Source organism: Amphiura filiformis, chromosome 20, assembly GCF_039555335.1.
Source record: "Amphiura filiformis chromosome 20, Afil_fr2py, whole genome shotgun sequence".
Taxonomy (NCBI): domain Eukaryota; kingdom Metazoa; phylum Echinodermata; class Ophiuroidea; order Amphilepidida; family Amphiuridae; genus Amphiura; species Amphiura filiformis.
In genome coordinates, this window is record NC_092647.1 from 44,545,458 (window position 1) to 44,563,468 (window position 18,011).

At 36.9% G+C, this 18,011-nt stretch overlaps 1 protein-coding gene across 1 annotated transcript; it reads left to right on the forward strand.

Annotated features, from left to right (window-relative positions):
* Window positions 1–30: 30 nt before the first annotated feature.
* On the forward strand, window positions 31–16,637 carry LOC140142004 (lactadherin-like). The gene is made up of 4 exons (XM_072163907.1): window positions 31–314; window positions 2,797–2,896; window positions 10,674–10,902; window positions 16,453–16,637. The coding sequence occupies exons 1-4, from the start codon at window positions 104–106 to the stop codon at window positions 16,621–16,623; spliced, it is 711 nt and encodes a 236-aa protein (XP_072020008.1). The 5' UTR covers window positions 31–103; the 3' UTR covers window positions 16,624–16,637.
* The last annotated feature ends 1,374 nt before the right edge of the window (window positions 16,638–18,011 follow it).

An 18,011-nucleotide genomic window follows, 5' to 3' on the forward strand; every position in this document is an offset into this window, starting at 1 on the left:
AACTTGCAATATATTCCACACAGACTCAAACGTTGGTTACCTCGGCTGCTTCGTCGATACCGAATCCCGAGCACTACCCCGGAATACATTGGATGACAGCGCCATGATGACACTGGAATTGTGTTTCAAGCACTGTGGATCATCTGGACATGCATACGCAGGACTCCAGGCCAGCAGACAGTGCTGGTGTGGCTATGTCACTGATAACTACTCGCGCCATGGTACAGCAAGTGAAAACGAATGTAGTTCACCGTGTCCTGGTAATGATCAGCAGAAATGTGGAGGACATTGGAGGAATGCAGTCTATGGATTAAGTGAGTCGAATTCCTTTTTGGGCGAGAAGCGTACGCGCTTCCACCCCTGTTTTAGTTTCACTTTGACATTTTCATGACCTCTAGTGTAATCACATTTGATCATTAGTGGAAGTTGCAACGATATAATTATTATTGACAGAAGCAGCCGTAATACGCTGGCGAAGTTACGTAATAATCGGATTAACTACCATAGCAATAGGAGAAAACAATTTTTGAATATACCGCGCTGCACTGATACTTTCACGCGGTACCTCTGCATTGAACCATATCATGCTGATCACTTGCACCTGTAAGATTAGTATCTTTGAAAAGACCAGTATTGTGTTCAATCAATGATTGCAGACATACACAGGTGATTAGTTCAATCTGCTTGTAGTGCAGCGCGATATGTTCAAAATTGTTTTCACCTATTGCTATGGTAGTTAATCGGATTTATTACGTAACTTCGCCAGCGTATAGCTGCACAGTACCGATTACCAGTTTGTCGTCCACATTTACTGCAACATAATTATTTGCCTGCTCGCTGCAAAATTCGTAAGCTAGATTTCGGACATAATTTGTATGATATAATGATTGATAATGTTGATCATGGGATCATGGTGAAATGGGTGAAAAGTAAATATCATGGTCTTTTCATATGCATTGGTGCAAAGAATCAATAAGACTGTTCATGATAGCTACCATGCTATTATCATCATGTGAATGAAGTTGAAGATTTGAACTCAATTCCATAAATTATACAAAATTTTATTACAACAAACTTGAATCTTATACAGTGTGAAGATAAAATATTGAACCATAACAAGTAGCCTACATGAAGAAGTAAATACAACCCGCTTTTACTTGAAATACTAGTATTAATTATTAATTTATCACTGTTCATCGAAAGTTGCTAGTGGTATAGTGCATGCAGCTATAAAAAGAAATGGTTATTTGCAGGGGGTGTCTGAGGTGCCTCAGTCATGTCAGTCGTTAGAAAATTTTACAAAATTAGCGCCAAAATGAAGGCATTTGGTGGACATTTTTTACACTATTATTGTGTTAATTTCCAATATAAGGCCCAATTGAAGCAGTTTGCAGTTCATCATTTCTAGTGGCGTGCCTGGACTTTTTATCCAGCATGTCCAGTGAGCATTATTCTGGCCCGAAGTAAAGAACTTTAGAAGGGCATACCAGGGGTAAGTCATCTGTAGGGTAGGCAATCTTTTTACCAGTCAAGCTTACGGGGCCAACTGCGAGTATTGTTCACACAAAGCTTGTTAAATTATTTTAGTCCCCAATCAAAGGTAAATTTAAGTGTATAGAGAATGAAGTGCGTGCTGAGCGCGAGACTAAACCTATACTTAGACCAGGGAAGTATTTGCCGAAACGTAGGGGGGGGAGAGACATCATTTATATTGTGTCCTCCATCCCAAAATCCCTCCCCCCGAATTGACGTTCATGCTTGTCATTAATAATACCACAAATAAATCGGATAAACGTCACGATCAAGGACGTTCATCACTCGGTCAGCAATTTTATATTAACAATAAACTTCCAACACCAACCTTCCTAGTTCAATTATTTCAATCAAAATTTCACTCCTCTCCTAATGATAACAAATGAAAATCGAAGTAACACTGTATTATCAATATCATTCACAACTACACATACCTTTATCATGTTTATCTTGACAGTTCCTCATTTGCTCGCCCTGTTCCTTTTTAAAGGACTTTTTGTTATAGTAGATGCTATCCTACTTAGTTTAAATGTGTAAAAGACTTCCATGGTCGATTGTCACGAAAAGTGGACAAAACTTCGCGGGGCGCACTCCAATTTTAGATGTGACTCGTATGTAGGGCTGTTACTTATAAAGACCCCTTTTTCAGCATCGCTGTCACCAAAAGGCCTCTTTTTCTTTTCAAACACGTGCTCTGTCATCGAACGACCCCATTATTTTTCCATTCGATCTGTCACCCAAAGGACCATGTTTTTAACATTTGAACAGCAACTTTCATTTATCATACTTTAGTGAAGAATATAAAATGAATTACTCAACAATGACGAAAAGCGGGGAAAATGTGCGATTTTTTTCTGATTTAAATAATCAATTCTTAGTTTAGGTTTTATATCTTTTGGGAGCACAATAGGTAAAAAAGCTGTATCGGAATGTTGCATCCCATTTTAAAAGTGGGGTGCTGGAATCCTGGACGTATCAATCAAAGAGTACAAGAAGAGCTCTTGAGTACAAGGCCTAAAAAATCATAATTTTTTGGGCGGCCAGCATCCCAGCTTCTCATGTTGATTCTGTTGCCGGGGAAGCCCGGGTTGGCCGTCTGACAGGAGGTTTGCTTATGGGCGGATGCCCGCCTGCACCCCCATAAAAATGCAACTGATATACGATATAAGAGTTGAAGAGAACGAGGCCGGGTAGGGCAGAGAAAGATTAGAAAGAAAAAAATTATAACCTTACGCTTTCTATTTTGCGGCTTTCGTCCTTTAGATTGTACATGCTGTGTGAGGCCTCTTGGAATGGAGAATTATGAAATAGCAGACGACAAGATTACCGCGTCATCTTATCACAACGAGGATCGCCTTCCTCAGTAAGTTTGTAGTCAGCTTTTTGAGACCGAGAGAGGGGCATAAAATTGGGAATGTACCGACGCCCTAAAGATTTTGACAATTTTTTACCATATCTAAAACGAGTCCTCTCGCTATTCCGAAGGTTCGATATTCCGCATGTTCGCTTTTCCGAACGTGTAATTTTACCATTCGCTATTCCGAATGTAATTAAGGTTATTAATTATTTTAAACTGTTGTGATTTGGTAGTTCACAGCATCTTACGAATGGTAGTGAGCTTTGGCAAAAACTGCATTGCTCAATTCATAGCGAGCGGTGTAGAAGAATTAAAATATCACAGATATACTTTTATAGATGCTGCGGTTCTTGAGTTACGTTGTAAAGAGGGCTGAAACAACAACACTTTTGTAAAACGTACATAACTCATTAACAACAATAAATTAAGCAAGTTTGCAAAGTTTACGATTTGTAGAATGAACTTTTGCAAAACATCAAGGTGTTAATTTTCAATAATATATTGATCTAGATAATACCAATCGATTTTTAGGCTGCTTCGACCAACAATACCTCGTCTACCCTTAAAGGTTCGCTATTCCGAAAAAACAGTTCTCTATTATACGAAGGTTAATTCTCTATTCCGAAAATTCCCAAAACACAAACAGGTTCTCTATTCCGAAAATAGAAAGGTTCTCTATTCCGAATATGAAAAAAGGTTATCTGAATATTCAAATATGGGTCCTCTATTCCGAAAACGAATAAAGGTTCTTTACGCCGAAACAAGTCGCCGTGTTCTCTACTCCGAATATGAAAAAAGGTTCTCTATTCCGAATACCAATTCCGCTTTACAATGTGTTATGTGTTTTGTTTTGTTTTTGTTTTTTGTTTTTGGGGGTTTTTTTTACCTTGAGTTCTTCCAATTACTTGTAAAAGTAGAGAACAATTTGAGGTTTGTAACTGTGGAGTCTGCAATGTTTTGCATGTGAAGAACAATAGAAAATTAGCTACTTTGCATACAATTTGCATATAAGGTAGTCACCTCACCGTCATCATGCATGGTCATCAAGTATTGCCAATCCAATCAGTCGAACTGAAAATTCAACATAATTTTACCATTATGTAGGCCTACATCCAGTGTCGCCGAAGAAAACATGCCTTACTATGGGGCAGTAAAAGCAAAGAAAGGGGACCCTGGGGCCCGGAAAAGGTAAAGAAAAGATACCTTGTAATAAGGCATCCTATTTTCTTTGCTTTAGGGCCTACGGACCAACAAAGGTCTCTTTTCTTATCCATTAGGCCTATAGGGTATCTCTTCTTTGCTTTTCACGGGCCCTCGAGGTCTCTTTTTTTCTTTGCTTACTAAGCTGTTTTACATACTCACTAAGCTCTCTTCTTTCCTTTACCGGCCTCATTTCGGAATAAAGAACCTGTTTTAGATTTTGGAATGGAGAACCCTTTTTCATATTCGGAATAGAGAACCTTTTTTCATATTCGGAGTAGGCCTAGTGAACACGGTGACTTATTTCGGAATAAAGAACCTTCTTTCGTTTTCGGAATAGAGAACCCATTTTTTCATATTCGGAATAGAGAACCCTTTCTCATATTCGGAATAGAGAACCTTTTCTGTTTTCGACATAGAGAACCTTCGTAATAGAGAACCTTCTTAATTTTCGGAATAGTGAACCTTCGGAATAGCGAACCTTCGAAATAGCGAAGTTCTCCCATTTAAAACACCGGGTGAGAAAGAAACCCCTATTCATGTCGAAATTTATGTCAATAAGTCATGATTGCATGGGTGACGTGAGTTATCGAACACATAAAATTAAAGAAAACAAAAACACAATTCGATCAAAAACATTAATCACGTTGATACCGAGAACGCTTTTGTAAATGTTGAAAAGTGCAACTTTTCTAAAAGCATCGTTTTTGACAAATGTGATTATTTTTTTACCAAAGAAAAATGATTTTGAAAAAAAAAAACCTTTAAGAGGGTAGAAAAAAGATTCATCTAAGGCCAAAAAAAAAAAGGTTCGTCTCAAAGCTTAGTTTTTCCAGAAAAAATCGGCGAAAATCAGACTTTTTTTTCTCAAAATACCATGAAAAAAAAGTCGGGAATAAAAAAATAAAAAAATCGCATTTCGCATTTGTTTTTAAATTTCTCGCGAGCTTTGAGACAAACCTTTTTTTTTTGCCTAATCACAGGTTTTTAAATTATTCAAATCATTGAAATTTATGTCAAGTTATGCAAAGAAATGTTTTGTAATTTTAGCCTGGGGAGGAGTATAGCACTACTCTCGTTCTTACGAGCGTGTCGGGTTAGGTGTGCACATATTCATTCATTCATTCATTCATTCATTCATTCATTCATTCATTCATTCATTCATTCATTCATTCATTTATTTATTTATTCATTAATATTAATATTAATTAATTCGCTCATTCATTCATTCATTCATTCACTCATTCATTCGTTCATTCAGGAGCCACATTTTGATTTGATTTGATTTGACTCTGTATGTTAGCTTCCCAAGTCTAACTCGTAATAAACTGGCAGATTCTAAAATTAGAATTGTTCAGTATTGAAGTGCCATTATAAAGGGTTCACAAAAAATAACTCCCCCCCTAAAATTACAAGACATTTCTTTGCATAACTTGACATACATTTCGTTGATTTGAAAAATCTAAAAACCTGTGAATAAAGGAATCATTTTCATACCCTCCCAAAGTTCTTTCCTTAAAAAATCTTTTTGTTTTGGCCAAAAATAATCACATTTTCCAAAAATGATGCTTTCAGAAAAAGTTGCACTTTTCCACATCGTATACATTTGATGTACAAAAACATTCTCGATATCAATGTTTTGATTTATTTAATGGTGTTTTTGTTTTCTCTAATTTTTATGTATACGATTACCCAGTCACCCATGCAATCATCTTGCAGTATAAAACAATGACTAATTGACATGTACAGGGTTTTTCTAGAAGATTTTATTGAGCCGGTGTTTCAAAAATGGTAAAATCAATTGAGGAGTTACAAAACATTTCTTTGCATAACTTAACATTCATTTTGTTGATTTGAAAAATCTAAAAACCTGTGAATAGAGGCATCGTTTTTCTACCCTACCAAAGTTATCCCTTTTCAAAATCTGTTTGTTTTGGTCAAAAATAATCACACTTTTCAAAAATGATGCTTTAAAAAAACTTGCGCTTTCCAACATCCCATACATGCAATGCACAAAACTTTCTCGGTATCAATGTTACGATTGATTTAATTGTTTGTTTTTTCCTTCACCTTTTTGTCTCTGAACTCTTAGTCACCCTTGCAACCATCAGGTAGTGCAAAATAATGATTTGTTGAAGCTAATTTTGACATAAAGGAGGATGTTGAAAAGTGCAACTTTTTCTGAAAGCATCATTTTTAGAAAATGTGATTATTTTTGGCCAAAACAAAAAGATTTTAAGACGAAAGAACGTTGGGAGGGTAGAAAAACAATTCCTTTATTCACAGGTTTTTAAAATTTTCAAATCCACGAAATGTATGTCAAGTTATGCTAAAAAATGTTTTGTAATTTTAGGGGGGAGTTATTTTTTGTGAACCCTTTAGTTATGCCATTATGATATGTTGCATTCAATAATATAAGCCTACGTATACTTTACTTTTACTGTCACAAATAAACTGAGCTCAAAAAGAAACTTATAATTTTTTACAACTTGTGAATCACAAGGTCATATCTTAAAATACTGTCAATCAAAATGAACCAAACTTACACACAGGATTACCTTAATACTCCACTCAAAACACATGTCAGTAACCAAGCAGTTGTCCAACTGACACAACAGCAAAATGCACTGTTATGGGACAGCTTCCTGGACTTCCTTCACTTTCACAGCCCAACATTTCGCACCCAGGACAAAAAATCTGTGAGAATGTACACGATCCTTGCACAGATGATAAAACGGTGCTGCTTTCTGCTTTTCATACACTTTTTCATGAAACAGGGCTGGGCTGTGAATGTGGTCCAGGAAGCTGTCCCATGCCAGTGCATTTTGCTGTCAGTTGGATAACTGCTTGGTTACTGACATGTGTTAAGAGTAGAGTATTGAAGTAAATCTGTGTGTAATTTTGGTTCAATTTGATGGACAGGATTTCAAGATATGGCCTTGTGAAAAATTATAAGTTTCTTTTTGAGCTCAGTTTATAATTATATAAACTTTTTCATAACCATTTTATACTGAATGCGTTCATCATGGTAATAACGTATTTGTAGAATTTACTTTTTTTTTATGACACCAAGACCCATTTCTTCACCATTCAAGCACTGGTCAATAGTAAGACCTAAGTATTTAACTGAGGGAGTAGCATGAATTGTTTGCCCTTTACACTCAATGGTATAATTTTGCCAATTCTTCAATTTACGTTTTGTTCCAAAAAGAATGAGTTCTGTTTTACCCATGTGGGGAGACAGTTTATTATCAATGAGCCATTTGTTACAGCTTTCCAGATTGTTGCTAAGCTGCTGCCCAATTTTTAACGGATCTTTATCAGAAACCAAAAGAGCGCTATCGTCTGCATACTGAAGGAGCATACAATCAACACAATTGGGCATGTCGTTCACGTAACAAAGGAACAAAATGGGACCCAAGATAGGCCTACTCCCCTGTGGAACTCCACATGTTAAAGCCATAGAGTTGGAGTCTGAGCCATTAACAATCTGAGATCTGCAATTCAGATATGACTCAAACCATTTAGTGGAGTTCATTCCCAGACCAGTAAGCTTTTGACATAAAAGGGAGGGCGAGTTAGCGCAGCGGTAATTCCCTCGTTTTGCACCACTGAGGTCCCGGGTTCAAGCCCCGGCGCGGCCCAAGGACTCGTGTGCACTTGGTTTATCCCGATTCCCTGCTCGCTCTCGCAGGTTTTCTCCGGGATCTCCGGTTTCCTCCTGTATCGCAAAAATCGGTGATAGTTGTTTGGTTATCAAAAACTTAATTCACCCAATGGAATTTGGGGAGCTGCACAGATAATTGGTGGATGTTACAATCTAAATGCGGATAGGTGTGCGCCGTTCGGCAGCAACCTAGTTGATACGATCTGATTGTGATGATTCACCATTGCAACGAAATTACAGCGCTTTGAGTCCTCTAAGATCTGGAGAAAGGCGCTTTATAAATCCCAAATTTATTTATTATAAATTTATTTATAAAATAGAGTGAGTAACACTGTCAAATGCTTTCTGGATGTCAAGAAGCACCATTCCAGTAAACCGACCAGCACTGATTTGGTTTCTGATATGATCTTGAAGATAGATAAGACATGTGTCTATGGAATATTTATCTCTAAAACCTGACTGAAATTTAAATAAGATGTTATTTTCCGTGAGATACCTGTTAAATTGTACAAACACTGCTTTCTCCAAAATTTTGGAGGCCACAGACAAAATACTAACAGGTCTGTAGTTGCCTACTTCCAACCTGCTCTTCTTTTTATATAATGTGGCAATTTTCATTTTACTTGGAAACACTTCAGTCCTGATAGAGAGATTAATAATAGATGTGATTGGAGTTTTAATGACCTCTGCAGCATCTTTCAGAAAACGAGCCGGCAAGCCATCCAGTGCTTTTATCGATGTTAAGATTGGTTAGCTCATCATAGACAAAGGCCTCACTGACCTCATGGAGATCAAAGGATCCATTCCTAATATGACTGTAATAGCTTTGGAACCTGTTGGAATAACATCATAAAGACCACTTGGCTCACCACCAAGTTTGGCAGCAACCCCAGTAAAGAATTTGTTGAAATGATTAGCAACTTCTTTGTTCTCAAAACACTTTTTACCATCAATATCTAAAACCATATTGGTAGAGTCGTTTGTTTTGTTTTGGTACCCAAGCTCTTTGAGATTTTTCCCGAGCTTTTTAGAATCATTTTTATTTGCTTCAATCTTATGCAACATGTACTGTTGTTTAGCAGATCTTATCTCTCTTTGGACTTTATAACGTAACTTACAGTACTCTTTATATTATTCAGATATATGTTTGTTTTTATTAAATTTTGCAAGCAAACAGTCTCTTTCTCTGATGTCATCAATAATCTCACTTGTCATCCATGGTTCAGAGCGTTGTTTAATCCGAACTTCCCTTAGATTAGAGGAGCAACAGAGTCAAGAGTGTTCAAGAATACGTTACAAAATATGGACCAAGCTCTATCAACATCTTTACATAACAATATTTCAGACCAGTCAGTTTCAGGCAACTTATCAATGAAAGATTCCTTGCTGTAATTCTTTAAAGATCTTACTTTAACTCTTTCATGCTCGTTAAATGTTGGTTTGGGTGACTTCCTTGTACAGAACGTGAAAAAGTGATCACTTAACCCAGTTGTTACCACACCATATTGACTGATCACATTATCATAATTACATATAATGTGATCAAGAGCAGACTTTGTGGTAGGGGTGATCCTAGTTGGGTATGAATAAGTTGTGTATGTCCAAACAAGTGGAGCATGTTAGCATATTTGGTGTATACTCGGTCTTTACGTAAAGCGCACATGTTCATGTCACCCAAAATAATCACGTCAGAATCAGCAGGCAATTTTGAAAGGACATTCTCAAGATTGTTGATAAACTGTGAATGCTTTTCAGGCCTGTAACAGGAACCAACAATAAAAGGTTTGCATCTTGGTAGCAAAATCTCAGTCCAAATAGCTTCCATTTTGGGAATGTCTAAATCAGGCCTGGGATTAAATGCCAAATCAGAATGAATGTACACCAGGCACAAAAAGAAACTCGTCAGTTATATTCATCCTTGCTGTTCAATAATTTTGGATTATTCTGAAATATACATTTTGTTAATTGGACTTTGCTTTCTCATTTGACACCCTGTTTGTGAAAAACGAACAAGAATTGACCAAGATATGCGTCTCCAAAGCCTCAAACTCCAAAATCAAAAGTTGCATTTTCAACGATTTTCAATGGGAAAGCACACAGTGTAACAGGCACAATTGAATCGTTAAAATTGCAACTTTTCATTTTGGGGTTTGAGAGTTTGGAGGCGCATATGGTCAATTCTTGCTCAATGTTCACGAACAGGGTGTCAAATGAGAATGAAGTGTCCAAATAACAAAATGTATATTTCAGAATAATCCAAAGTTATCAAGTTATTGAACAGCAGGGATGAATGTAACTGACGAGTTTCTTTTTGTGCCTGGTGTAGATGCAGGTACCGCCGCCATTTTTGTTACGGTCCTTACGGATAACAGACAAATTAGGAATGTTGATTTCATTATCGGTGACTGAATCATCTAGCCATGTTTCACAGACAGTAATTATTTTGGCTCTAGTATTGGATGCAATCAATTTGTCCAGTTTTAGCCATTAAACTTTTTAATTTTAATACATTGATCTTATATCTATAGGTAATGAGTCAAGTAAACCAATAATCTCGTTTATATGTATAGGTCTAGCGATTCTTGAGTTAAGGTCAATAATTTATCAGACCGAAAGTGTTGGACGTTTTCCCCATAGAAAATTATGCACACGGAGCGGAAATATAATCCCTTATATTAAGCCTTGCAATCTCATTTATAGAACCCATACCATTCCTCTTGTGTGTCAGCTTTATTTGTCTCAGTAGGCCTATTTCAAACACCGCTAGGTCATGCTAACCTCCGATCCACGTTAAGTTTTAAATAGGTGTAAGAATTATGACTCACATGAACACCATCATCTTATCATACACAAAAAACTGCATTAGGCCCTATTTCTGGAAATAATTAGGATGTAAATTGATTTTTAAAATTTCAGGTATGGTAGGCTGAATCACGATGAAACGTGGACAAGTAAACCGGATGACAATGCATCGTGGATCCAGGTGAATCTTGGACAGGAGATGATTGTGACTGGGGTTGTTACCCAAGGCTATCAGAGTGTAGAATCAGGCAAGAGATACTGTGTGAAGGAATTCAGGGCAAAGACAGGGCTGACGGAGACATCACTTTCCCCCCTGCAAGATAACGCGGGAACAGGAGAAAAGGTAGGCATATGCTCGACCGTGAGCCGTTTCAGGCCGTAGTGACGTCGCGTCAGCGTGCCTGTAGCATACAAAACCAATTTTTGCATATTAGATAACTAGGGCAGATTGTTTTAGTATTTTTATAAACATTAATTTATCTCTACATGCATACACATACGCTATAGGCCCATTCACGACCCACATCATGTGACACATCGCTCACACCCCTACCATGCCTACCCGTCCCAACACATTTGGCGCACAACCAGCACTTGTTTAATCGCACCTTGTGGAACTATATATGCATGTATACATAGGCCCTATGATTGTGGATATATTTTCAACGTCTCTACGGTTCTCCACCGTAATGTAAAATTAGTATGTTATACACAACCTCCACATGTAAAATTCATCAATTCCGGGTGACAAGCATCTCCAGGTCTAGTAAAAGGTATAAGGTAATAGGGCCTAGCTATATACACTCTAAATTTTCAAAGTCGTTTTAGTGCTAGTATACTAACACATATTTGTCCCAAAAATACAAACGCATACAACGCATGTATGCTATGTGTTAGTAGGCCTATACTAGCATATAAACACTAACACATAGTTGTCCCAAAAAACAAACACATACAATACATACACATTCTAACCATTAGTACACTAACACATACACATTCTGAGTGTTAGTAGCACATAAACACTAACACATAGTTGTCCCATAAAAACAAACACATACAATACATACACATGCTAACCGTTAGTACACTAACACATACACATTCTGAGTGTTAGTAGCACATAAACACTAACACATAGTTGTCCCATAAAAACAAACAAATACAATACATACACATGCTAACCGTTAGTATACTAACATATACACATTCTGAGTGTTAGTAGCACATAAACACTAACACATAGTTGTCCCATAAAAACAAACACATACAATACATACACATGCTAACCGTTAGTACACTAACACATACACATTCTGAGTGTTAGTAGCACATAAACACTAACACATAGTTGTCCCATAAAAACAAACAAATACAATACATACACATGCTAACCGTTAGTATACTAACATATACACATTCTGAGTGTTAGTAGCACATACACACTAACACATAGTTGTCCCATAAAAACAAACAAATACAATACATACACATGCTAACCGTTAGTATACTAACATATACACATTCTGAGTGTTAGTAGCACATACACACTAACACATAGTTGTCCCATAAAAACATTCTTAGTGTTAGTATACTAGTGCATAAATACTAACACATATATATAGTTGCCCCCCCCCCAAAAAAAAATCAAAAACACATACATTAAATACACACACCAATCGTTACACATACATATTCTGAGTGTTAGTATACTCCAACCAATGGTGTTAGTATACTCCAACTCCAACCAATGGCTGCATTCCCAGTCAACATGACAACTTACAATTTATTAATGTTCTTATTTCCCATTTTTGAAGTTTGACATTTATATAAGTAGCATGTGTAGGTTTTCACCGAAATAAGTATAGTTTGGTTGGTAGAATCAAGGTACAGTACAAAGTATGTAGTATTCGATACGGAATGTTTAAGTTGCATAAGAAGTGGGCCCAATATCGACCATTGTGGAACACCGCAGGCAATGTTGTCAGCATCAGGCCTGTTCCTGGGCTTGTATTCCAAAATAACTTTGGTCTTCCTGGCATTGATCCTTGTCATGAGTTGCATGCTTTTCCCTTCTAAGATTGTAAGCGATGGAAGCCAGCCTCCCACGTTTTCTTTTCATAACAGGAGGTATGTCCTGTAGTACTCTTATTTTGCTTTCGCCTTTCATATTCTTTGGGTCCACAAAGAAATGTCGGTCACATGTATAAGCAAATCTCGCAATAATAGGACAAGGAGGCATTTTCCCATTATTGTCACGTTTAGCAAATTTTGACTGAGGTAGTCTGTGGCAATCAGTCATAACTATTCCCCTCTTCAGTTGATCATCAGATACAGAAAAGTTGTGGTGCCACACATCCATCAAGACTGATTTAATGTCCTCTGCCCTTTCTTTTCCTCCACACCATATACCAATAAGTTATTCTTTCTATAGTAATAGTAATAATGTTTCTTCCAAATCAAGTACGTTTGTATCCACTGTTGATTTGATCTTTTCCATTTCATCAAGAATTACAGCATTCATTCATTCATTCATTCATTCATTCATTAAAGGTTTATTACACAATTGTCATAGCAGTATAAAAACTGAAATGCAACAATTTTACAAAAGTACACGCATATAAAATATTAAAATACATAAGTATAAATGCTAAAATACAATGTACATATAAATACAGCAAAAACATGAAGTAAAGAGCAAATTACATACTAAAACATCCACACATTCATTTTCACCCATTCATCCACATGTACATCCCCACACACACCCCTGCATCCCATATCCACTCCTAAACTATCACTACCACAAGCTCACACCCACTGACCTTACACACCACACACCGACATCGCCTGGCTAATAATTATTTGGTGCAGCAGAGACACTAAAATGAATACACGGGATCGATACACGTGAATTGCTATGCACGATTTTGATATCAGACGAAAATCTTCGGATACCGGGTTAGAAAATGATGAATATCTCCCGTAAATGAATTTTTCTCAAGAAACCAGATGTGGTCTCATACACTTGAAAATACGTGTTGAACAGATATGATGGTCGCTAGAATGCGCTTTGAAAATTGGCCGTGCGCTTTGAACTCAAAATCGGACCAAAACTCTAATTTTATATTGCGTTGGTCCTGTATATACTACATCGTGTAGTCAGAGTCTATGAGTACAGCTGCACTCACTATACTAGGCAGTATAAAAGTCGATGACCATTGACCTCAATGGGGTATACAAGCTTATTCACGCACAACCAAGATCAATTACCCGGCTATTGTGAGTAGCCTTAGTCATGTCCCTCGACTAATTATTCGTCTCAAAGAGCTTCAAAGGTCTGAACCAAATGGCCAATCGTGCCCTGTGGATTCAACCTACCATGGCGATTTCTGCCATGAAGATATAGGGTCGATGCAGGAGGGTGAAAGTGCATATAGGAACAATGCCAAAAACTACGTCACGCCGGTCACGCTATTGTTCGACTTAAACTACATCATTCGCCATTTTGTAAATATTAACGCATGATCGTTGCTTTGAAGTTTCCACCGGATAGTCTGTGGATAGCGCAAGAGCATGCTTTGACCATGCGCAAAAAAATGAATATCATGAAGATGTTTAAGATTGATTCTTAGATGTTTCAAAAATTACCGTCATATTGCATAGATTCATCAAAGAATGGTTTGAAGTACTAACCTCATTTAGTAATTTTTAAAAATCGGGAGAATTTTACAAAATCAATGTTTTTACCTGTCGGTATTACAACTCGGGAAACACATTAGTGATGTGCCTGGGTGACCTAATCTACTAACCTTTAACGTTTCCTCTATGAACTCTAACCCTCCTGCAATATGGCGCCTATTGTCTAGAGTTAAACTACATCTTTCGGTGTGTTACGTAATACTACGATGCCTATCCCATTATATCGATCCCTGGTCGATGACACTGTGCACCACTTATTCAAACTCTATCTCTACTCATGCACTAGTGACTACATACTCAAACTCCTTCTCGGCACACACATACTTTCAAAAATGAATTACTTAGCATATTAAGATCATATTAAATGAGAGAAAATATATTGCACATAATAATGATTACTCGTTGCAGTTTTGTTGTCGATTTCAATGTTCTCAGTTCCTCTTTTATCTCTTTGATATCTCGTCGATTTTCATCCAGTTTAGTCATAATTTCTTGTTTCATTTGTGAAATTAACTGCTTCAATTCAGAGTTACTTAGATCCGAATTCCCCCATGGTCACTGTGTACAGTACGTACAATGTACAGTACGTGATTACACTTCAATGCGCTGGCGAAATTACGTAATAAATCGGATTAACTACCATAGCAATAGGTGAAAACAATTTTGAATATATCGCGCTGCACTACAAGCAGGTTGAACTCATCACCTGTGGATGTCTGCAATCATAGATTGAATACAATACCGGTCTTTTCAAAGATACTAATCTTACAGGTGCGAGTTTCAGAATGACATGGTTCAATGCAGAGGTACCGCGTGAAAGTACCAGTGCAGCGCGGTATATTCAAAAATTGTTTTCACCTATTGCTATGATAGTTAATCCGATTATTACATAACTTCGCCAGCGTATACAGTCAATGACGAATGATGAAACGAACGATGCTGTCGATCGATTTCCTTTGTCCTATATACTACACACTGTACAGAAAGTGGCGGTCGGATGAATTTTCTAGCTCAAAATCACGGTTTTTATGGGAAAATATAGCCACATCACAAGGCTCAGATAGATCTGTAAATATTTATCATCAGTTTATAAACACTCCAACCAATAGTTCACAAACACTTTTTTCAAATCAATTGGTTCAGGCATTTATATACAAACGGATCCACATAGATTATCCGTTGCAAACCTGCCCGTGAAGAAGAACCGTTTGTTTACAAACTCCTGAAACACTCCAACCAATAGTTTACAAACACTTTTTTTAATCAATTGGTTCAGCCATTTGTATACAAACGGGTCCACTGTTTGCTGCTTGATATTAAATAGATTATCCGTTTCAAAACTGCATCCATGAAAAAGAGCCGTTTGTTTTCAAACACCTGAAACCCCCCAACCAATAGTTCACAAACACTTGTTTCAAATCAATTGGTTCAGCTATTTGTATGTATACAAACGGATCCACAGTTTTGCTGCTTGATATTAAATAGATTATCCGTTGCAAACCTGCATCCGTGAAGAAGAACCGTTTGTTTACAAACACCTCAAACACTTCAACCAATAGTTCACAAACACTTTTGTCAAATCACTTGGTTCAACCATTTGTATACAAACGGGTCAACCGTTGCAAAATTTGCAGTGTAGTTCAATCACGATTCATTTCAGAAAAGCATATTAAATAACACATCAAAAGTCCCCGAAATTTAATTAATGGAACAGTGCCCAACTTCCACAATCCAAAATGGCCGCTTAAATGCGGGGGTGAAACTTCAAAGTTGGTCAAATCTTGTTAAGGGATCGATCACCCACCTTTACACAGTATTTTGTGAGACCTGAGAGCACAACAGACACACCAGGATCTGATATCAAATAATTCTAGATTTTTTGAAATTCGCGATATAATACAAAATTTATGGCAAAATATTATAAATTGATATTTTTGGCATTTAACAGTCCTCGAAGTAAACTTTATAAATCTAATGACATGTACTTTAAAATGATATGTACATACACTTTAAAAAGTGTATGTGGGGAGGAGAAGTCGGCCATCATTTGAATTGAAAAAAAATGAACTTTCGTATTGAAGATACACATTTTTCCCAAAAGACTAAAAATTGCATTGATGTTCTTTAATAATTATTGAGACAATCATAGGGCTTCTGCGACTTAATGAAATTTTAATTATTTTTGTTACAGACATTCATTATCGAATGCACATATACTACTAGTGGTGTGATGAGCGAGTTTCCTTCTCGTCCTCGAGCTCAGTTCGTTCGCATAGAACCGATCAACTGCTACCAGAGTATTGGTAATACAAACATGCTGTGTGTTCTCCGATTTGAAGTGTTGGGATGTTTCCCCCCTTAATTTTTTAAGTATCAGAGGGGAATTTAGAGAGGGGAATGGGGTGGTCGGTGCCTGGGGGTTGGTGCATGTGTTGGGGGAGCAGGGTGAATCACCACCACTACGTATCAGATAAAAGGTGAGGAACAGACCATTGCCAGAAGTAAAGGGCGTGGTGAGGACTGGTGAGATGTTAGTGGTTTGAGGTTGTCAAAACTGCAAACCAACTAACATTGAGCCATTGCTGAACAACACGCCCTTTATTTCTGGCAATAATGTATGTTTTGAACCATTTATCTTACATTATACATAATACGGCAAGCGAAATAAATATTTTTGTATCAACTTGAAATCTACATTTGAAATAATTGAGTAGTCAACCAATCCACTTGTGGTAAGTGTCATTGTAAAATAATGTAAGAAGCTATTAAAGCTACTATACTATAATAGGCTAGTTAAATTAGGAAAAATAAGGGGTTAACCCACCACTAATTGCAACAGAATCTACTTAATCACCATTCATTTCAGAAAAAGCATATTATTTTAATAAACACATAAAGGGTCCCCAAAATCCAAGTTTACAAGTTTTACAAGTTTTATTTGTCTCTATGCCACCAAAACATTTGGTATAACAGAGTTACAATAAGATATAATTATCATAACCTACAATATCATACAATATAACGATATATTAATAACAAAAGTGTGCAAAGAGAGAGAGAGGAAAAAACCCACATAATTATAGACCTATTGCAATGACATCTTTCAGAATATGAGTCAATTAAACTTTTTCATAATACAATGACAAAACTTATGACAACGTTTTGATAACCTCTCTGACTGTTTAAAAGAGTGTTCATTTTAAGAGTGTTTGGTCTGAAGTTGTAAGACTGTTTTAGGAACAGCCTCCTCTCTTCAAACAGAGACGGACATTCAAAAAGATAGTGGAACTCGTCCCCAAGTTGAGCGTTTGTGCACAAGGGGCATATTCTATTGTGCCGTTCAATACCCTGGTAACGCCATGTAACGATCGGTATTTTACTGTTATTACGTCTAAATCTACAGAGTCTGATACGGTCGCGTTGGTTGAGGATGGTGAGATATTCTTCAAACTGAACCTCTGTCTTAAAAATTCTGTAATTAGTACAATAACTTTTGGCATTTACTTCAGTATTCCATTGTTGTCTAAAGATATCGACAAGCCTTTGACCAATAGTATTCTTAAGCCAAGATCGATTAACCATTTCTAAATCTGTGTTCCACATAGGAGAGACCAGTGTTGTTAAGAACAGACTTAAGTTTTGTCAGCCACGCTGATTGATAAATTCCTTTGTCTTATAAAGCTCGTGTCAGCCTGTAGCCTATGTTTAAAACCTTGCTGTGTAGTGGAAAAGTGCCCAGTTTGCATAAAT